This window comes from Papilio polytes, unplaced genomic scaffold (genome assembly GCF_000836215.1).
Source record: "Papilio polytes unplaced genomic scaffold, Ppol_1.0 DF824135.1, whole genome shotgun sequence".
In the NCBI taxonomy this organism is placed as follows: domain Eukaryota; kingdom Metazoa; phylum Arthropoda; class Insecta; order Lepidoptera; family Papilionidae; genus Papilio; species Papilio polytes.
Window position 1 is genome coordinate 3,198,018 of NW_013525069.1, and position 22,804 is coordinate 3,220,821.

The 22,804-nt window shown below is 33.1% G+C and overlaps 4 protein-coding genes across 8 annotated transcripts; 2 read left to right on the forward strand and 2 right to left on the reverse strand.

The window, feature by feature from the left end:
• Window positions 1–1,526: 1,526 nt before the first annotated feature.
• Window positions 1,527–10,892, reverse strand: LOC106099293 (DNA ligase 4). Of its 2 annotated transcripts, none has more exons than XM_013277797.1 (14): window positions 10,785–10,892; window positions 7,492–7,686; window positions 7,096–7,393; window positions 6,606–6,781; window positions 6,293–6,463; window positions 5,917–6,109; window positions 5,208–5,421; window positions 4,920–5,046; window positions 4,533–4,620; window positions 3,659–3,846; window positions 3,321–3,458; window positions 2,696–2,960; window positions 2,044–2,330; window positions 1,527–1,866 (listed from the first exon to the last, which is right to left on the reverse strand). In XM_013277797.1, exons 2-14 carry the CDS (start codon window positions 7,657–7,659, stop codon window positions 1,534–1,536), a joined length of 2,646 nt encoding a protein of 881 aa, XP_013133251.1. In that variant the 5' UTR covers window positions 7,660–7,686; window positions 10,785–10,892; the 3' UTR covers window positions 1,527–1,533. The 2 variants fall into 2 exon arrangements, with proteins under 2 accessions (XP_013133251.1, XP_013133250.1); XM_013277796.1 differs by lacking the exon at window positions 10,785–10,892 and adding an exon at window positions 10,636–10,758.
• LOC106099294 (general transcription factor 3C polypeptide 3) lies at window positions 8,168–10,643 on the reverse strand. The gene has a single exon (XM_013277799.1). The coding sequence runs from the start codon at window positions 10,589–10,591 to the stop codon at window positions 8,168–8,170; it is 2,424 nt and encodes an 807-aa protein (XP_013133253.1). The 5' UTR covers window positions 10,592–10,643.
• Window positions 10,893–11,821: 929 nt separating the features above from the next.
• LOC106099329 (F-box/WD repeat-containing protein 9-like) lies at window positions 11,822–16,666 on the forward strand. 4 transcript variants are annotated; one of them, XM_013277848.1, is made up of 6 exons: window positions 11,822–11,930; window positions 12,469–12,596; window positions 12,703–13,014; window positions 13,336–13,604; window positions 13,905–14,445; window positions 14,824–16,666. In XM_013277848.1, exons 2-6 carry the CDS (start codon window positions 12,483–12,485, stop codon window positions 14,911–14,913), a joined length of 1,326 nt encoding a protein of 441 aa, XP_013133302.1. In that variant the 5' UTR covers window positions 11,822–11,930; window positions 12,469–12,482; the 3' UTR covers window positions 14,914–16,666. The 4 variants fall into 4 exon arrangements, with proteins under 4 accessions (XP_013133302.1, XP_013133300.1, XP_013133303.1 ...); XM_013277846.1 differs by lacking the exon at window positions 11,822–11,930 and adding an exon at window positions 12,000–12,178; XM_013277849.1 differs by lacking the exon at window positions 11,822–11,930 and adding an exon at window positions 12,244–12,267.
• Window positions 16,667–17,886: 1,220 nt separating this feature from the next.
• Window positions 17,887–22,798, forward strand: LOC106099360 (alpha/beta hydrolase domain-containing protein 17B). The gene is made up of 5 exons (XM_013277885.1): window positions 17,887–18,160; window positions 18,244–18,876; window positions 21,640–21,772; window positions 22,047–22,164; window positions 22,692–22,798. The coding sequence occupies exons 1-4, from the start codon at window positions 18,147–18,149 to the stop codon at window positions 22,128–22,130; spliced, it is 864 nt and encodes a 287-aa protein (XP_013133339.1). The 5' UTR covers window positions 17,887–18,146; the 3' UTR covers window positions 22,131–22,164; window positions 22,692–22,798.
• Window positions 22,799–22,804: the final 6 nt, after the last annotated feature.

A 22,804-nucleotide genomic window follows, 5' to 3' on the forward strand; every position in this document is an offset into this window, starting at 1 on the left:
GCGGAAGGCGTGCGTATAGCGACGCCTACATTCAATATTGCTTATTCCATTATACTAATCATACTAATATTATAAATGCAAAAATGTATATGGGTATTTGTTTCTTCCTATCTCGAAAACGGCTTATCAGATCTCGATGAAATTTGGCACAGATGTATCACTTAGTCTGAAAGAACACAAAGGATAATATTTTTTATTCGCGCGAACGAACTCGCGGACAAAATGTGATAGTTAAAACAGAAGCAATGGTATTTTATAGTAATTAAAATGTTTTGTTGGATAAATATATTTCCTAAGAAAATGATATAAAACCTTTAAAAATATGCTGTGAGTTATGATCTGAAAGGAGATAATTACGAAACTTATAGTAAAAATCTTCGTAATTTAATAAAAAATATATTTGTCAGCAAATAAAAATAATATTGACCAAAGTAACAGTCGTGGTGTTAGAGTGAAAACAATACTCTATCTGGGGTGACGATTGCCAATTATGTCTCCTGTTACCCTCGCCACTGACCACTGCTTTCTCGGATTACTCCCAACCTCTTGATAGACAATTTATTTCATTTATAATAAACAATTTAACTACATACAAATATCTTATTTAAAAGTAACCTATTAAAATATTTCACGCATCATTATTATTGCATATATGAGCACCTAGATTTAAATTATCTATGCTAATATTATAATGAGGAAAGTTTTGTAATTTTGTATGTATTGAAATATGTCAATGACTACTGGACCGATTTTAAAAATTCTTTCACCATTAAAAACCTACGTTATCAGTAACATAGGCTAGTATTATTATTTATTAATTTCATTAAGACAAAGTCGCGAGCTACATCTAGTTATGATGATTTTCTTGCAATTTAGCGCAGGCGTCTTTAGTGTTTCTTGTATGCATATCTTGAATGATGTCTATCTTTTATAAACATTTATCAAACAAAGTTCCTCTGTTCGCGGCTGATTATTGCAGCTTACTGCAACGCTGTAACCGGAGCGCAGCACGGCAAACAACAAACGAACTATCTGTTGTCGTTTTACACGCGCTTCTGATTCATTTCGCGGACGAATGCATTTGATTACACCAATTAGTTCTGTTCTCAAACGAAGCGGCTAAATATTTTAATTCAATGTTGTATATATTACAAACCAGCTGTTGCCCGCGACTCCGTCGGCTTGGTATCTAAAACACAACTTAATTACTAGTCTGTGTTCTTCCAGACTATATGCTATATGTATGCTTTCACAGTGATCTGTTTAGATGGTAAACTGTAATATTCATCCAATTTAACTTTCGCATTTACATTATTCGCAAGGTCAGTAAGAAGTAGATTAAGTAAGAGCAAATAATATATTCTGTATTTGATGAAGAACAGGGTACAGTTTAAATGATCATAAAGACATATTTTTACTTTTTTTTAAGTTAACAGGACCACTACTTGGTTTTCGTAATTACCACTAAGAAATAATAAAATACTTAATAGGATTTAGAAGTTAAAAAAAACTAAAGTTTGTATTTATGATTTTTTAATAAAAAAATAAAAACGATTTTTCTTGCACGTGTCTTCCTTCGTTAAAACACGTGTCTAACCATTCTTCACTCACTACAAAAGCTTCGCTAGTTTTCGCCGCCATCTTGTCTTCGTTCGACGCCATTTTGGGTAAAACGACGTGTGTAACATTGACACAATCCATATCACATAAATTAGCTCCATACATTTTAGCTCGTATAGTGTAAAGACTATCGCTATTTGGAATTGCAAGAAAACAACAACGCAAATAAGAATATGGATTATTATTATCAAATAGAACTTTGTCTACATTTATTTTCTCTTGCGTTGTTAGGTATATGGGTGGTTTCTGAAAATAAGAAAGTCAATATAGTCACTACATAAACTTCAAACGATAGGGTGTCAATTTTTAACTATGCCATATTATCTTAGAAGTTACTATCGACTCCTAACTGAAAAAATTTCGTTTTATAAAACTATATGACCAAAAATCTTTAAAATAAACTACCACCTAAAGTATACTTACATCACTGTCCATTTTCTCGAAGCATTTTCTCAATGTCTCAACATTCAGTAACTCAGTGTAGCTATCACCGAATCTATCGAAATATACTCCCATTTTGAGCCTAGTTTCCTTTTTTATTGACAAAAATTCCAAGGGCGACAAAGAGCAGAGTTCATCTGAGTCAGGTAGATTCCTCAGCCAGGCGGAACTGACTATATCTAGCGCTGATTCGTCTTTAGATTTCAATTCTATAAGATTTTTGACATAATATGTGAGTGTACCCGCCACACAACACCACGTTTCTGCACCTATAAATATGACATTTATAAGTTCAAGTTTAAAGACCGTAGAACGAGCTAAAACCTAAATTTTGTTAAGAAAAATTCAAACTTAATACAATGTGTCACACGGGCGTCACCAGCCGATTGTTTGAGCTAGGTCCTTAGGTAACTTTAATATAAAAATTATTCCTAAATTTTTTGTATTTCCCATATTTGAAGTCTCCAGAGGAATAAGCCATTGCTATTACCCTTCCTGGCGACGTCCTCGATGTGACCAATGTTTCTTTCATATTTTGTGGGAATATACATTTAGAAGATAATATTTAAGATTGTTAAATTGCAAGATTAACTTAATGAAACATTTTATTTCTTGTTACAATTAACAAACTCGCCATAGTGTTCTGTATGTACGCCGCCGTGCGCCTCCAATATTTTGATAAGTTCTGATTTGCTGCAATCATAGTCATCCGAGAGTATGCAGACCTTCCTGCCGAGGAGTGCTTTGGATTTGACGAGCAGGTCGGCGGCGCGCTGCTGCCTGAACTGCTCGGCCACCTGCAGAGGCTTCTTCACACGCCTCTTGTGAGGAATGTTGGCTAAACTGTCGATACTATCTTCGCTAATAGTTTTACTGAGCTTCACAACTTTCGAGTCAGACTGTTGGCAAAATTATTTTTTATGTTAACTTTAGTGTAGTATAGGTTTTTCGTGTTTAATTTCTGTAATTAAATCATGTCTCTTATCATCTAGCTTGTCCAATACTATCTATACGTAATCAACTGTGGAATTGATTGTAAATATTACTAATAGTATAAGTGCAAAAGTTTAGATGGATAGATGTTTGTCAAAATTTATAGCCTAAACGGCTGAACGGTTCTTGATGAAATTGGCATAGATGTATAGGATAGTCCAGAAGAACACATAGGCTACTCACTTTTGTTTTTTCTACTTCCATATGGACGGAATCGTTGGCGAAAGATACTCCTAACTAAAAATCCTGTCTACAATTATGCTTACCGACACTATTTCTTCAAACTCTCTCAAGGTCAGTATATCGTGCACAGGCTTGTCATAGCGGACTTTGACTACGCGTTGGAAACGCAACGTGTACGGCGTGCCGTAATTCTCGCATTTCACTAACTCCGAAGCTCGCACCTGATTAAGTTAGAAATGTATAGAACATAAAAAGCAATATCACTCAAATGAATAATGTAAATATTACAATGTGTAATTAGAACCCATTGGTGTTTTAAAATAAGCGAGGTATGTGTAAAGAGATAGGTATATGGTCACTAATGCACACTATTTATTTTGTTTCCATTCACTCCATATAAATACACAAAGGTCTCCAATACCTGTAAGACGACAGATTTTTCCGGTGGTATCCAATGATCGATGTACTGCTTATTGAAGTGTAGATGTGGGGGCGCGGGGTGATCAGCGCGGCGGCGCCAGTGCGGCTGCAAGCGCGCGTTGAGGGCCCCGCGCACCGCCGCGCCTAAGTTACCCACGCCGCACATACACAGCCACTGTGCACTATCGCCTACATCATACTAATATCGTCAATGCGAAAGTATAAATGGATAGATGGATGTATGCTAGAGTTTGTAGCCTAAACGGCTGATCGGATTTAGATGAAATTTCGGTATAGATAAAAAGGTTAGTCCGGAAGAACATATAGGCTACTCACTTTGTTTTTTTTTAATTCTACGTAGACGGGGTCGCGGGCGAAAACTAGTACACAATAATGTCGTCGGCTTATTAACCTCTCCACCTAGAGGCATAATCGAACAAAAAGCAAAAGTAGTCTCACCAACGGGGGTTGGTGGCCTTAGACAACGACGGTGGCACAGTTCCCGTAGCTGGTAATGAGAAATGTCTAAGGAGTGTCAATATTTTTTAAGTTAAGTGTTGTAATAAAAGAAGTCATGTAATTTTTTGAAATTAGGAATATTAAAATAAAAGTGAACTTTTATTTTATAACTTAAACAAGTAGCAGAAATTATCCTCCTTTTTAATACATTTTCAATAGGCTCCTGGCCTAAGCGATTAGAAGCGCGACTCCAGAAGTTGCATCCGCTAGTGTGTAACTCACCTTCATGATAGAAATAGGAATCACTAAATAACTATTAGAACTTCAATAGAATATTTTCTTTCTTAGAAGTGTCTTTGAAAGCGTTATTATGCAGTTAGATTTACGATCAAGCTTACATTTTTAATACCACTAACCTGAATTGTCTACGCAAGCAACGTAATATCGTCCTGCACGTTTGCCAATTATTACCAAATCGAGATCTTGTATTGTGCTTTTATTATACTGAGAAGTATTTAAGCCAATTAATTACATTTTAAGTAAAACCGACTCTTAGAGCGTGCGCACACCTGAAACTAAACCATCGCACAACTGTTTTGTCTCGCTTTGATTCCTATGAGCTCATATGGAGGTGCGATACACTACTCGATTTTTAGTTGTGCAACTAAATTGTTGAATTGGCTGCGAAACAATCGACAAGCGACAATCGCACAACTTTTGTGCGATTGTTTAGGCAAATGTGTGCGCCCGCTTTGAAAGTATTTCAAATTAATTTATGTGATGTTTTGAAACGTAAAACTCACTTCGCCCTTTGTCTTGTACCAGCCGCCGTTACGTCGGTTAGCGAGGTAGTACGACTGCGTGTTCTTGATGGTGATACCTTCTTTTTCTTCAGCCACAGATTTATTAAAAGCGGCAACTATATCTGAACTGAACAAGATATCTTACAAGTGTGCATCTTAACATGAAAGACTTGTACAAAAACATATAGTCATTCTTTTCGTTCTCCTTAGGAAAAACAGAGACGGCAAAAAGTTTCAAAGTAGAAACAGTCGGTAAAGTCTTAATCCGAAAGTGGATGTACTACTTACTTGTCTTGGACAGTCTCTCTCTTACTATGGAATAAAACTTGCGGAATGTCTGTGAATAGTTCGTCGAGAATTTCGAGACGTTTAATGAGCGGTAAACCGCCCTTTTCCGCCGGACCAACCAATGAGACTCCATTGTAATAAAGTATATCGAAAGCGCAGAAGCTCGGTTTGAATTCCGAATGATCCTTCAAGGCTTTCACGTCAAAATTCATGCCTTAAAAAATAAAACTTAGATATATTTAAAGAAGATGTAAAAATATAAAACACTAGCTTTCGTCCGCGACTTCTTCCGCTTGGAATTAAAAAAATACAAAAGTAGTTTATGAGTTCTTATTTATTTATTTATTTATTGGTGATAACCACTCAGCAAATGTGCTGATCTTCCGTGGCTTTTAACATAGATGGCACACATGTTTCTTCAAGACTATACTCTATCTCTGCCAAATTCCATCGACTTTCAGCCGTTTATGCTACAAACTCTAACATACATCCATCCGTTCATCTAAACTTTCGCATTTATAATATTAGTAAGAAGTAAGATTTAAAAGGTTCAAAATTTTATATCATTTACGGAACATTCGTATTTTTGCAAAACAAACAATCTATACAAATAAGCACCACTGTTTTATATTTTACTATCATTACCTTCATAAATCACAAGTTATTAAGCTAAAATTTAGGTTGCACATAAAATTTTAAAAAAAATAACCTTTTGATCCGAACTCTTCGTCTTCTTCGTTCCATCCCATCATCTCACCGTCTAATACGAAACTTTTTACATTAGGCGCGAAACAATTTTTAAGCAATGGCGTCAACATTCCTGAATCATAGGTTTTGCCAAAATTATGTCTCTCATAGCCCCTTCTTGTAAAATACTTATATATATGATTTTCCATGTGGATCTAGAAATGTTTGAAATCTTATCAAAAAGTAATATTAATAGCTATTATAGATAAAAGACTACTCATTGAAAATATCGAGTTGAAGTATGTTTGTATAAATTGTTGACTGGTTATGAAAGAAACGCTGTAAGTTTTTTATTTTTTATTATATCATGTGTTTGATTACTTCAGGGTAATTCTAACCTGAAATCTTTCTCCGTCATATTTCTCTTCAGTTATATAAGTGTCCGTGAATGACAGAGCATGTAGTTTAGTTATAGGTAAAGGGCTCAAAAGCATTGGACTTATTGAATGGAAAATTTCTACACCCATCTGTGACGGCCGTGTATTCCCTTTCTCGATGCTTTCACAAACCTACAAAAATAAGCGATATTTCTAAACAGGAACGTATAATTCTTGAAGGCGACAAAGCAAGAAACTGACTTTAAATTATTATTGTATTGTTACAAATGTAAAGAATTCAAACATAACGGTAGAGATTTTTTTCAACTCTAACCTTTTTCAAATCATTGCAATTATCGTAAATATACTCGGCTTCTGAATCGTACGCTTCGAATATACGCGAATGGCCCATGTTTAGTTTCATCTCCTTTAGAATAATCCGCAGAAACCATTTCAATTGTTTCACATTTATTCTCTTTAACACTGAAGTTAACACGTGTTCGAGTGTAGCTGAAATAAATTTATACTCGTAGTTAACAACACTATTTATCGTACCTATTCGTTTATTTTATTAATGTACTAGCTATTATTCGCGACTTCGTCCATGTGGAACTAAAATAATAATAAAGTAAAAACATACTCAGCGACAACGTAGCTTTTAAATGGTGAAGGAATTTTTGAAATCGGCCCAGTAGTGTATGAGTTACTACAATACATACAAAACTACAAATTTTTCCTCTTTATAATATTAGTATGTTTTTTTTTATATATATTTGGTGCATTTTCTATCAAGTATAGTGATGTAATTCATAGTTGTTACTCACGTGGCTTCCCATTCTCCACATTAGCGATCTTATGAAGAATTTCGTTAATATTTCCTACAGTTAATATTGATTTTTCCGACACCGTATATCTTAATTCTTCACATACAACTGTAGCAAAATCCTTTTGATTTCTATTATTCGCTCGGTAATTCAATAACTTTTGAGAACCTGATGACTTTTCATCCCAAGCGAGGGCCTGTACTAATTTGCTGCCAAGTCTCTTCTCTCTCAAGTTGTAACTTCGCTCTTTTTCTAATCCAGGCAGCAGCAATCTTAATATAGGGTAGAAACTTGGATCCTGTAACAAATATATTAAACCCATAATAATTTTTCTTTATTGACCACTAAACAACCACTTACTGAGTGCAAAGCTACAAGTAGAAAAATCATTGGTACCTTTGGTTCAGTGATTTGAGCCACTTTTAACCTAAAGTCGTCAACATAATTTGTCAAAATTGTAATTTTCTCGTATTTCTTCTTGGCTTTAGCTATACTGTCTAGCATGGTGCACACATCTTCAAATAATACTTCCTCAGCCGGTACTTTCATTACATTCGACGACATATTTCTTACTTAATTAGTGTAACAATCCTAAAACAAAAGAAACAGTTATTTAGCATTTTTGACACCTTACACTAATTATTATTGTTAGGTCTACGAAGCATATTTCAATTTTTCTACTAACTACCATTGGCAAAAAAATATTTATGTACACTTACGTACATTTCTATAACTATAGGATGTTTTCGTCACATTCATAAAAAACATAATGAATGTGCTCTGGAGATGATAAAATTTGAACTCAATGTAATGCGGAAAATTATGAAAAAATAATATAAACGCATCTTAATAGCGCTTGAATAGTTCGTAATCGAATCCAGTTAATTTTTTGGTAGTTCCATATAGAAAATAATTTTATATTTCACCACTTTTATAAGCTTCTAAAAATCAATCATTTCAAATCGAATAGAGATTTTGCCGTAATATATGACTAGTGTTTTACTAACGATTAAGGTTCTATGCTGTTTACATAAACAAATAAATATCAATTTAAACATGTTTATTCATTATTTTAAATCACAAGATATTTAAACATATACTTCCGGGCAATTTCAGGTGAATGATCTTTGTACAATATGTACAGATTGTATGCTGTTTCTCTAGTTAAATCTATAACGCCGTGTTGTTCGCACTTCGCGATTGGTGCACATGACAGTGCTTTCTCATAATACTCTACAGCTAAATTATTCAAACTTAACATATGGTACACTCTGCCCATATTGTAGTATGCTTCTTGATCACATTTTCTTAACTGCTTATAAATTGAGAGGTAAGATAGACCTTGCAATATCAAATTATGGTGTTTATCTACTGTCCTTTGTGCTGCCATTATCATTATTGTTACACTAATAAGAAATGCGGACAAAGGTTCTCTGCACTGATCATGATACTCTAAGAAATATTTTAAAGCAACTAAATATCTTCCGGATGTCAAAAAATTATTACCCAGAAACAAATTTTTTACTATATGTGGATCTTTCTGGAACAGTCTTGATAAAAATTTAACATGTGCTGTATCATCCACTGCACTTATAACAAGGTTTAACAGGTTCCATGAGGTAGGACCAGGATATTTGTGTGTAAAGTCTCTTATAAATCTGAAGGCGCCATGATAGTCATTACTCAATAAACAAGCTTGTAGACAGTAGAAATCAATGTCTGTTCTATGAGTTGTCAAGGCTTTAGACATTAAAGCACCAAAACATAACCTTTGCATTGTAAAATATTGCTTATAATTATTAGCAATGCCCAACAATTCTATGAAGAAATTCCATTCATCTTCAGGTGCTAGTTTAAATGCTTCTTCCTCATCAAAATGTATATCATCTTCATGATAAGGATTCTCACCTCGCATCTTTCTAAACTCATGTATTAAATCTACACCACCTTTAGTTTTACAAGCAATACCAAGCTCTTCCTGATGTCTATACCTAGGAAATGTTTTTGACAAAAGAGCTTCACCAACCTCCAAGTATTTTAAAGTTTTATTATACTTTTTCAGTTCTTGACAATGTTCTAAGAGTAACTTGGCACTGACTACATAATTATAGTCTTGTTGCAAAATATCTAATGCCTCATCAATGCAACCTTTTTGTTCTAAAATAGCATACAACTTTCGACGAGCAGTTGGATGTTGAGGTGCGTGCTTTAATACCTTATAATAAGATTCTACAGCATCATCTAGCCTTCCTAAGTTGTAAAGACATTCAGCATGCTTAAGCCAAACTGCTCCTAAGTCAAAAGATGTATTCTTTATAAGAGGTTCCAAGAGTTTCATAGCTAGTTCATGATGCCCCACACTGGAAAATGCTTCCTCTATGTCCATGTATAAATCGCCAGCTTTTTCCACATCATTGGTGAGAAAATCAGTCAAAAGCGTCTCAACTAAGCTAATAGCACCCAAGTGAATAAAACATATTAATAGTTTACTTTTTAAATCAATGGGTAAATTACTTGGAATTGTACAGTTTAAGTAATTTGTGAGTTCCTCAATCTCATCACTGGAATTTTTTATTGTCTGGATTTCAGCTTCTATTACAATACCAAGATTAGAAACGAAAACCTCAATGCATGTTTGATATTGTTTTTGAGTGATTAATAATTCTAAATATATATTTATGTCTTCTAAAGAAAAAAGGGATGAACATTTCTTATAAGCGGCATCTAGAACAGCAGTAGCTCGTTCTAATTCTCTATTACTATGGTAAATAGTAGCGGCCATTTTAGCATATTTCATGATGATTTCTCCTTCTGTTGGTGGCAGACAAGTTACTATTTTATAATAACATTTAACTCTTGTCACATTTATATTGTTAAGAGGATATTTTATTTCCTCCAATGTTGTTAATAAATCCAGTCTTTTCAAATGATTTTGAAAGTTAAAAGGTTCAGCTTTTACAGCCTGAGTGTAACAAAGCATTTCTTGCTTTACATCATTTCTCTCTTTGGATATAGCTGCAAGTCTCAACCATTCATTTGCATCAGAGGGACTTAAATGTGCTGCTAACAATGAAAACTGTAAAGATTTTTCAGCATCGTGTTCATAGATCTGTGCCAAAGTTTGATATGGTTCAGGTGCATTTGGTTTTTGCTTTATAATTTCATGACACATTTTTTCAGCCATATCCTTATCCCCCCTCACAAATCTTAAGTTAGCCTCACCCATTAGTCCTAACAATACAGGAGTTAGGCGTGTCAATTTACGACGCCTTTGGCCAATCCTTTCTACCTGCGGCAACGAAGGTAGTGACTCATCGTCTGATATTTTATTGGAATCTTCGGCTTCCTCTTCATCTTCGCCACCATACCATTCGCTTGAATATTCAGCAAATGACATTTCCCCACTTAGAAATTTATTGGTTAATTCTTTTTCAACATCCATTTTGTCCATGTTATCCTTTGAGCAACCAGGTAAACCTGAGTTAACACTATCCATTTTCCCTACTATAAGGCTTATGTAATATAATATGTTAAACTTACATTCGTCTTTACTGATCTGTTTTTCCTACATTAACAAGTTTTTTAATGTTTATAACCTCCAAATAAAAACAAAAACACTGACACTATTAGCTTAGCCAGTGATGGCTGACACCTGACAGCTGACATTGACAACGGGTTCTTTTATTTACCTAATGGATGTACTTTACTACTAGAACAGGATAGAGCTCTTGTCGAAAAATTGAAGCCGAGCGAGTCCAAGCGAGACCTCAATAAAATAACAGTCTCATTTTTGCCTCTTTGGCCATGGTGACCATATTGAAATATGATTCTAGGACATTAATTATAAAAAATATTCGTGCCCTGACATCGGCAGATCATTGTTTCAGATGGATTTTAATCGAAGGTTTGAGAGTTCTTACTTTTTCTGTAAAAAATATTGAAATCGTTAATCAAGTAAAATTTGATTGATGACTCTCGCAACCATTCTCAGGATTTCTAGGATTGGATAGTCTTGCATGTCCACCGTAATTCTTCACTAACAAATTGTTTAAAACTATCTATGAAAAGACAAACCACAATCAGGATAATATTTGCTTCCGTAAGCCTCCACGACGCAAGTTCTTACTATTTTATCAAGGAAATTTTAAAAATATCAAGTATTTCAAAAACGCCGCAATTTAAGTCCGATGTGGCGATATCATGCGATGTTGTCAGTACAGGTGTTAGAATTTCAAACAAATAAAAGAAAACTAGTACGCCAATCGCAATTTTTTTGCATCAATAAAGTTTTACATATAGCAACAAATAATATCGCTTTAACATGTCGGTAATAAATTATTACTAATATTTAGAAACATTTTAGAAGTAAATGTTTTTACTTCAATACATAACATCAATCCTATTTTTCTACAAACAACGAAAGGATTGATAACTGGCAACTCTAGGTCACTATTACAAAGAGACACAGGGAACACTTGTAGCTCTCTCACTCGGGTTCAATTTTATTTTGTGTGCAACAAGACTCTTACGCCCTTAGCATAAGGTGTTATTTTCTTTATTTTAACTGTAAAATGTACAGATAGAACTCATTCCTGTTGTACGTAGTTCTTATAACCTCCATTATTTATTTACCTTTTAAAAAAATTACGTTCCATTCTCAGTGATTTTCAGATTTATGACCTAAGGACCAACATTTTACTATTCAATTTACATTAAAGATGACTTTATTACTTTAGATAAACACTTGAAGTCTAGTATTGTAAAAAAACTGTTTTTTTTTACACTTTAGGCCATAGGTTACATTCTAAACGAGTATTTCAAAAATACAAAAACAGGTGGCTGTTCGTTTTATATTTGTTATTTAGATATTTTATGTACCCTTTGTTTGACAGCAGCTTTTGTTTAAATTGGAGCAACAAATGTCAAACGCAGTTGCATTGACTTGACGTCGTAACTGATATGGCAAATTATGTGTACTATACAAATTCAAAACTTTGTGTCTCGTTTAATTAGAGTCGGTGATACTTCAAATGTTATTGCTTAGTTATTCTTATTGATTTTGTCTATCATCGATTTGGTTTGGGTAAATCTACATGTATTATTTAGAACTTCTGTATTTGTGACTTAAATTGGATGAACTGAAAATATATCCTTTGTGTATAATAGCTAAAGTTAAGAACTTTGTTAAAATAAACTCCTGTGTTTTCTTAAAATTCTGTATGATGCAGTAATTATTCGCAAACGAGTTCATTTACCCTTGAAGAACAAGGTTCCTACACTGTTTCCATAAAAGTCAATACTGCGTTTGTTGAGGTATTGTATTTTATTTCTAATGTCGTGAAATTGAAACTAAAGGTAACATATTTTTATTAGGTAGTGGATACAACATGTGTGAAGTGGCGCATTCGTCAAAAGATCTTACGACAGCAAAAATAAACATAAATGATGATGGAGATGTATATGAGGCAGCAGAACCAACTTTGTCGAATATGCCAGTAGAGGTGATTCTTCGATTTATTACATATATTTATATTTCAAATGTGAATTTCCAAATCATTGGAAATTGACTTCTGTTCTTTTATTAGTCAATATTTTATTTCATTACAGATTATTTTAAAAATTTGCTCATTTCTGGAAGCAGATGTTTTAAAGTATACATTGAGCAAAGTGTGTCGAAGATTTGAAGATATTTTAGCGGATGATCATCTTTGGAAGTATTGGGTGCATAGTAAAATAAAAGGTTTCTTTCCCGTTTTACCCAATTTAAAAATATGGGAGGAAACACAGATAGATTGGGAAGGAGTGTGTGTTGAAATGGATGTTGAGAGGAAAAAGTGGAGTAATGTTAACAATACAATGAAACATATTGTTGTCAAAGATGTGCATTATGCATCTGTGGATACTGTGTTGTTGGCCAATGTAAGTATACTTTGAACTTTAATTAAAACCTGATGGAGTATATCCCTATTTTTTATAGCAATAACAATAATAATATCTCTATGGTCAGTTTGAACTTTTGAAAAATCATTTAAATGCTTGCTGAAATTGGTTTACTAGTTTTATGTTATGTAAATATGTTCAATTTTTTTTGTGTATTCTATTCAGTTTGTACTTTGCATTGACATCATTCTTAATGTTCTTCACAAAACTGTCCTGCCCATATTCAATGCTGAGGTTTGACAGCCTGCCACACTTTGATGTTATACATGCTTTGTTTAATATTTCCTTATTATTTCACAGAAAGGTGAAATATGTTTGTCAGGTGGTAGAGATCGTGGAATGGCTTTTTGGCATGTGAAAGACTTGAAAGTTAATAACATTGATGATGATACAATTATAATGAGAAATGCCAAGCCACGACACATAAAGCACGACGCGCACGCCGGCTGGGTGTGGGATCTTGCTGCTGATAATATTGACAATGCCTCTGTTGTGTATTCTGCCTCCTGGGATAACACAGTCAAAGCCTGGGACTTGACAAGTGGATTGAATTGTATTGAAACTTTTAGGTAAGTTAAATAAGAAAATGTCTTCCTATAAGATGTTAAATATCCTAGATATTATACTCTTATTTGTTCCTTTTGGTAAACATCTTTGCCTACATGGTCCTTCGAGCCAGATTTAGCTATTCTTAACAATCTTGCAATGCAATTTTTTATAGAAGACCTATGTTTGCTTACGATTCCGCCTGTGCGACACAATAAAAATCTTAGTAAAGTACATGTTCCTCCAGGCTATGTTCTAAAACTATTGTAAATATTGTGTCTTTCTACAGTTTAAATAAATAAATGAGAATGTTACACTTACAGTTGCGGGATGTCTGCATTGTCTTTGGTGACAGCTGAAAACACAGTGATGGTTGGTTTATACTCAAAGAAAATACTAACCTTTGATATAAGATCAGGATCTCATCCAATAAATGCTTACAAACCTCACAAAGGTCCAGTGTTGGCACTTAGTTCGTATGAAAATATGATCGCATCTGTGAGTGAAGATAAAACCTTAGCTGTCTGGGACAGAGTTGCTGGGAAATTGATAAAAAATGATATCAAAATACCAGCTGATCGATCATACCCTGTTTGTATTAATTGGAATTCACCAGCTTTGTATATTGGCGACTCTAAAGGATCATTACATGTATTCAATCCAGAGGATCATACATTTGTGAGGACACACGAGATTTGGGCTGAATCCTCAGTTATGGAGCCATCTAATAAAATAGCTGGATGCTATCAAAGCCAAGGAAATATAATCGTTTGCTCGGACAGAGGGGAAATTAAATTTTTGTACAATTGTAATCCACCTCAAGAATACAGCAGTGTACAAACAAGCACAATAGATGTTACACAGGTAATTATTAAAAACTCTTTTTAACTCGCTCATGTTCACCAACTGTGCTTGGAAACGAAAATTAGTAAGCAGCTTTTGTGTTCTTTTGTTCCACACTTATAATATTCGAGTATATTTAGAATGGCAAAATATACTATGTAGAAGAATATTTAGATCTCAATTACGGCTTGTGCTAGTACAATAGTACACAGTAGTATGAAAATAAAGGAACATAGAATTTGGTCCATATTATGTTACACATTAGCCCTGTTTGTGGAATTGGCTTTTAAAATAAAAATACCAATATTACTTTACCGTAAACTTCGCTATAATTCTAATACACATTTGTAGGCTTTTTTTTTTAAGATTTTGTTAAAATGTTTGCAATTTGTTTTTCAGTTGCGATATCTAGATGGTGTGCTGGTTATAGGAACGTGTGATTCCGCACTCGAGTTCTGGATTTCAAACGAAAGATACAACTATGAATAATGGTTTTACATATATTTAAAATAGTAACAAATAACCTATTTAATTTTCAAGGTTGTTGATATTTTTTAATGACAATGCAATAACAAAGAGTGCTAGGAGATATTTAATTAGACTAAAAGATTTTATACGTATTTAACAAAGAATAAAATAAATGACAAGTGTTTTTTATATTAGTGTATGAAATTTATGAGTTAATCTTTTAACAAATACAAAATTATGTATTGTAACGGAATTTGAAAGTATGCTTGGCCTTTTTTGTTTAGTATGGTGTGTGTGAAATTCCAAATCTCAAATAATTCATGTGGTTTTTTTTATTTTTAATTGAACCAAAAAAATTACAGGCTATTTGTATAAGTAATAATATTTATTTCATTTTATATAATTCGAATGTCAAAATATCCATACTTCTTAAAAAGGATATTGTGTAGCTTAATTTTTGATAATCGTCGACTAAAATATTGCCTTTTTTTAACCTTTTTAAGTTTGGTAAAAAAATTGTAAGATCCACTAAATTATTGTGAAGGGTTTTAATCGTTAGTTAAGCTGCGTTTTTTTTATACTATAAAAGATCTTTATTACTTTACACTACAAAAATTATTGTTTATATTAAAATGACTTGACTTTAACTGTAATATTCAATTTCAGTATAAGTAATATTTAAATATCTAAATTGTTAGTCATTTCCAGGATAATCAATATAAAATATCCAAACATTATTATGAGATTAAGGGCCTGTCCCACCAAAATTGTAGATTATCCAATAACAATCGGACATGTAAAATATGTGATGGAAATATCGGATTTTTAACCTATCTCAGCCTCTATCAGCCATTAGTGGGACAGGCCCTTAATTTTGTGTTACTATGTATACATTTTGATGAATATTATTTATTATTTGTAAATTGTATGTGATTCTGTTTATATGTCAGTAGTTCTTTGAATTACAGAACCTTCCAGAAACTAGATTAGTAGTTTCTTCTAATATTAGAGCACAAAAAAGAAAAAATATATGTAATGCACATCTTTTTTACACAGATTATATTAGTTTTAATATTTCAGGCACATGTTTTTCTTCCCTATGAAATGTTACATGTAAATTTGTTTTGACTTTCATAAATTGAAAATATTTTACGAGCTTTCTGGCAATTATACAACATTCCGTATAAAACATCTAAGGTTTAATTCAATAGAAATGTGGAAATATAAAAACCTATCTAAACAATATTACCATTACTGCTGTAATTACAGAATTATGAAAAAACGGTAATTTATATTATCAATTTAAACACCAATGTTCCAAATCCATAGATAATATATGAAGCTAGTGAAATGTGTAAATATTTCTATTGAATTTGTTCCTAGGTGAAGGGTGAAATCCGTTTGAGGTAATAGTTTTTCAAATATCTTGCAAGTCGATAAATCATTTAATCCAATTTTTGTTATGATATACAAATACAAGATTAACTGTTTAAAATTTAATTTAAATGAGATTAAATGTCAATTTCAAATAATACCTCGTGGCAGGACTGAATATACTGTGATACAGGTACAATCAGCTATCAAAATTAGGAATAAAGATAATTTATGTTAAGTAATTTGTTATTGATCTAATAGTCTGGGATGTTATGCTTAATATAAATGTATTAATGTATCGTTACACTTTTGTAGCTACTTATTTATTCTCCTCATTTTTGGTTAACATGATTTAACGTGTTTATGTTTAAATAAAGACTTCTTAAAATGCTTTTATAAATAGTGTTTGAATTTAGTCAACGATTTCTTGTCCATGTCTAAACCTCTCATCTAGTAATATAATCTGAATGTTATCCGATTGCCGGTGTCTCCACTAATTAGCTCATAGATTTACCTATTTGTTTAAAGTTATCTTAGACCATTCAACACTGTTCTTCATATTTATTAAATAAAATCGTTTCGACCATAAACGCATAACACAATATTCATCTAGGTATTTCCCCGTTTTGCCTTCAAATTGTTTGCACCCTGCAAATCTCTTAAAACCTTGAATGTTACCCACACAAAATAAAATGAACCCGAGTGCGTGGGCTACAAGTGTCCTCTGTGTCTCTTTATAACAGTGACCTAGAGTTGCCAGATATCAATCCTTTCGTTGTTTGTAGAAAAATAAGCGATTTATGTAATGTATTGAAGCAAAAACATTTACTTCTGAAATGTTCCTTAATATTAATAATGATTTTATTACCGACTTGTTAAAACAATATTACTCGTCGCTACGTGCAAACCTTATTAACGCAAAAAATTTGCGATTGGCGTACAAGTTTCCTTTTATTTGTTTGAAATTTGGACACCTGAACTGACAACCCCAATGACATTCCGACTCGGACGTTAATGGCGGAGCCTTTTTTATTTCTTCATATTGTTTAAGAATTATAGGTAAAATGGGAAGAATTTGTGTCGTAGAGGCTTGGCGAAGCGAGTATTATGCTGATTGTCTGTTACATTTTCAGAGATAAAAGTTTTAAACATAATTTGTTGGTGAAGAATTACGGTGACCATACATGACTAAGTAATCCTATTTGCGGCATAAACTTCACAAGACTTTTATTAAGCAATGTCTGATTTACAATTACATTACAATTGCATTTTGTATTGTTTTTGGTAATTATATTAATGACAATTATACATTAAAATCCCTCCGAAGCAATAATCTGCTGACGTCAGACAACAAAAAATAAGATTTTTTATAATTACTACCCTTAAATTATATTTCAACATGGGCACCATCGCCAGAGAGGGAGAACCGGTACAGTTATTGAGGTCTCGCTCGGCTTCAATTTTGCAACAAGAGCTCAATCCTGTTTTGGTAGTACACCCATGGCATAAACCTACTTACAGACATTTTTAATCTACATAACACTTTTATTATCTTTATGCATTCCTCAATCAAAACAACTATCTCGTAATGCTGCAAGTACAAAAAATTAATTTCTTTTATATCTATAGACTAGACATTAAACAAACAATGTGCCTACCTACAAAAACTTAATAATAAAATAGCTTTTATTTAGTAGAATAACACAAATACACTGTGCATTTTTTTAACGTTAAAATTTTTTAGATTCTGTGCAACATATTAAGGCTCGAAGGCTCGAAGGACTCTTTCCAAGGCTTCATATTAAAACTATTACACATTAAAAAAATGTCTGCAATGTTGTCTAAATGTCAAATCTAGTGAAATTTCTTTTATTTTCGCCATGACCTGTAATTTGTGAGTTGTGGTTTCTAATGGATAGTGCTTAAATACCTTTCATTTTATCGTTATTAATAAATTTTCATCATGAACGGGTTAAGTTTCAGTGAACTCTGTTGCCTGTTTTGTTGTCCGCCATGCCCAGGGAAAATCGCGGCTAAGCTTGCATTCCTGCCTCCCGAACCCACGTATGCATTTACACCTGACGAAACTGGATCAAAATTTTCTTTAACACTCACCGAGCGAGCAGAGTGGCAATATTCAGAGCGTGAAAAAGAAAACATCGAAGGTTTCTACTCTAGAACTACAAGAGGCAACCGAATCGCTTGTCTCTTTGTTCGATGCAGCCCAAACGCTCGCTTTACAATATTGTTTTCGCATGGGAATGCGGTAGATCTCGGACAGATGAGTAGTTTCTATTTAGGCTTAGGTACTAGGATAAATTGTAATATATTCAGCTACGACTATTCTGGATACGGTGTGAGTGGTGGTAAGCCGTCAGAGAAAAATTTGTATGCGGATATTGATGCAGCTTGGCAAGCACTAAGGACACGTTATGGCATCAGCCCGGAGAACATAATCCTGTACGGACAGAGCATTGGTACTGTGCCTACAGTGGACCTGGCCGCGCGCTACGAAGTAGGCGCCGTAGTGCTGCACTCGCCTCTCATGTCTGGTATGCGGGTGGCTTTCCCCAACACTAAGAGGACTTGGTTCTTTGATGCTTTTCCAAGGTAAGTGTTTTATAGTAGTAGTATTTCATCATATTAATTTGTTCAAGAAGCCACTGTTTTATATGAACTAGGCACCAGTTTTTTATAATACTTGATAAGTACCCTTTGCCAAAATAAGACAAGCTTGTTTAATATGACCAAAAAATATATTTGTCTTAATATTTAAAACATAAAGAAAAACTCCATAGTTGTTATTCCTTAAATACTTAGGGTGCAGTTAAATGGTCATGTTGGACTTTGGCCTCTCTTAATCATAGTCACTTAAATGTGGGCCCCCATTGAAAATCAATTATTTGGTCCCTTTGTAAATGGTGTCAATTTATTTGTACAATATTGTACACTATTTTAGAAGGTTTTCATTGTTTTTGATAGAAAAAAATAACCAGTTTATATTTAATGGGAACAATTCATGTTCCCATTATGTTGAAATCCTTATGAATGAAATATGGGACAGTCATTGCCATGCATATACTAATTACTCTGATATGCACATCCTGTTAAACATATTCTTATCATCACTTATTACTGGTTAACACACCCAATACACATGCATTGTATGAATTTCAACCCCTATTAAAATGTTCAACTATTTTCACAATTTCCTTAAAAGGTATCAAAGTGCTTCACATAATAACAATAGTGTTGAACATATAAAAATAAGTAATGGATATATTATACTAAGTGATAAATCAGATATATTATTCTACAATAACAAAGGTGTAAAGTCAATGACCATAGAAATTATGATACCACATACATACACTGATTGATTTAATTTATATTCATGAATGCTTTTAATTTTTATCTTTGATTAATATTTTCATCTTTCACCAAAGAGGGTAGCAAGGTACCTCATTATAAATGGTACATTTGTAAACTTGAAGCCAAAATCAGAAATGAAGCTTTTCAACATTTTGTAATATATTCAAAACACAAAGTACAAAGTTATGGAGTTTTATTATTGTTGATTTAAAAGTAGAATGTTATCTACATCCTATTAGTTGTACGATGTATCACTATTTTATTATCTAAATTAGACAAAAAAAATCTTTAGTTGTTGAAGGTAACATTTGTATAAAGAAGTTATATTATTTATGCTATCATACTAATATTATAAGTGCTGAAGATGGATGGATGTTTCTTAGAGTTTGTAGCCTAAACGGCTAAACAGATTTTGAAAAAAATTGGCATAGACATAGAGGATATTCAGGATGAAAACATAGGCTACTTATTTATTTTTTTAATTCCACATGGACAGAGCCGCTGGCGAAAGCTAGTTAATTCATAAGTAAATGAAATATTTAATGTATTCATTACACTATGCAATGAATAGAAACAACTTTCTCTTGAACATTACATTGTTACATGCTTAGCTAATAAAATGTAAAATATTGTTTTATTTGCTCTAACTTTTTTTATTATTACATTCATAAATATGTTGATGAGTCAAACACAAGTTCATATAAACATTTCCTGAATACCAATAATGGTTAGGAGGAAATTATAAACTAGTTTAGTATTGCACTATCTATGTTTACATTTCCTCAATGTAAACATTAAGAAACAATTACATTGCACACATACAATAATTTTCGCTTGAAGTAATGTCTCATGATAGTTTAAACAATTTAAGTTATTTAAAGACAAAATTATTATTATTTAAATTACACATGTATTAAAAACTAAATAAGATTTATAGAGTGAAGTATCCTAAAAACTAACTATAAGGATAAACTTAATACTTGTAGTTTAAGTTATTGAAATCTAAAATATCCATACAGGAATTATGATAACAAAGATGTTAAAAACAGAGTTTGCTGAATCTTACTTCTTACTAATAACTATGGTTCCTGCCTCTGCAGCCCTGACCACTGGTTGCTTGAGTCATCAGATTCCGCAGCTGGTGGACTTCTATTTTCTTATATAATATGTTTTTTTTTAATTTATTGTTTTATATAAAAAATCATGTAAAATATATTATATGCAAAAATAAGAAATTAAAGATATATGAGGATTATAAGTGCAAATGTTTAGATGAATAGATGAATGGATGTTTGTTAGAGTTTGTAGCTTACATGGCTGAACAGATTTTAATGAAATTTGGTATAGATGTAGATTATAGTCTGGAAGAACTGTTGTCTTTATTTAATTTCACGCAGACCGAGTTACGGGCGAAAGCCAGTGTCATATAAAAATTAATTAATAAGCATAACACAGACATAGGTAAACATAAACAATGTATATTGCCTGATAATAGAATTCAGGTTAACACAAGATAAGGTTTGTGTATCTACACCAGTTATCTGTTAATAGGGCTTATATATACAGGAGTTTGAAATTAATAAGTACAAAAATTTGAATAATATTCATTATGGGAAAGAAACAACAATACCAATAACAATATGGTTTATTTTTCTTTAACATAAATATTGCAGTAAAAGTAGAACATTAGCTTCCAGAAGCCTTACAATAGATTTAATATGATAAAATAGTGTGGGTAGCATACAAATAAGTCAAATGACCTTGTAACATGAATGTCATGTAGTAAAACGGATTTGAACAAAGAACTAGTCTAGACTTTCTTCTAAACTTGAGCCAATTATTTTTAATTATTACCAGTTGACCAGATATTATGCTTGAATATAACTATTTAAAAATCTGTGAATTCTCTTCTCAATGATGTCTTTTTGTGCTATTGTGCTTAGGGTACATTAAAAATTCTGCTTATCATTTATACTAATTAGTCATGTTTTCATGTTTCAGTATCGACAAAATTCCAAAGGTGACCTCTCCTGTTCTTGTGATACATGGAACTGAAGATGAGGTGATTGATTTCTCACACGGACTGGCAATATACGAGCGCTGTCCTCGCGCCGTTGAACCTTTATGGGTTGAGGTGATTAAGTTTTTGATTGTACTAAATCATGAATAGTTAGTGTTCGACTTCTTATTAGTGATGCCTTGTCTATAGGATATAACGAAACATGGGACAAAATGTCATAGGGTTATAATCTTATACTTACAGCAACCTTTATTCCGAAAAAAAAATTAAAAAGCACCAGGAGTTTGTGATGTAATTACTGTTTTCTTAAAAAATATATTGTTTTAAGACGTCTGCAGAGTACTAGAGAAAATTCGCAAATTAGTTAAAAGTAAATTTGATATTACAGGGAGCTGGTCACAATGACGTGGAACTGTTCAACCAGTACCTGGAGAGGCTGAAACGGTTCGTGTCCGTGGAGCTGCTCAACTGACAAAGACTGCCGGCCGCTGGCCAAACCACTCAAGGTACTAACCACCTTATCATTTACATACCATATTACATTGGTTATTAATTTTTTAAAACCTAATTTTTGTTACAAGCATTTTACTAAGACTTCACATTTTATTTAATTAAACAAATCTTTAATAACTTTGCAATATGGCTTCATTGACTCTAGTTATTTGGTAGGTTTTAACGCCACACTATGCAATATTAAGAGCGTCGGTGGCTCAGTGGTTTAAACACTTGACTTATAATCTACGGGTCTTGGGTTCGAATCCCGCCATGTACCAATGTGATTTTAGATTTTTCGAATTTTCATATGTACATAATTTACCCGACGTTCTTACGGTGAAGGAAAACAGCGTGATGCAACCTGCACATATCGGCGAAGAAATTCAAAGATATGTGTGAAGTCAGCCAACACGCAGTGGGCCAGCGTGGGTGACTATGGCCTAGTCACCCCTTATTAGGGTAGGCTCCGACCCCTCGGTGGGGACGTAAAGTGAGCTGGTGATCATGATGATGATGCAATATTATATTTCATTTTTAGGCGATGATCAAAATCCTGCATCGACATTGAGCTCTGGAACTTCTAGTTCGGCCACAGAGAGACTACTCTAGCTAGCGGGGGCCGGGCCTAGTCGGGCCGGCCCCAACAAATCC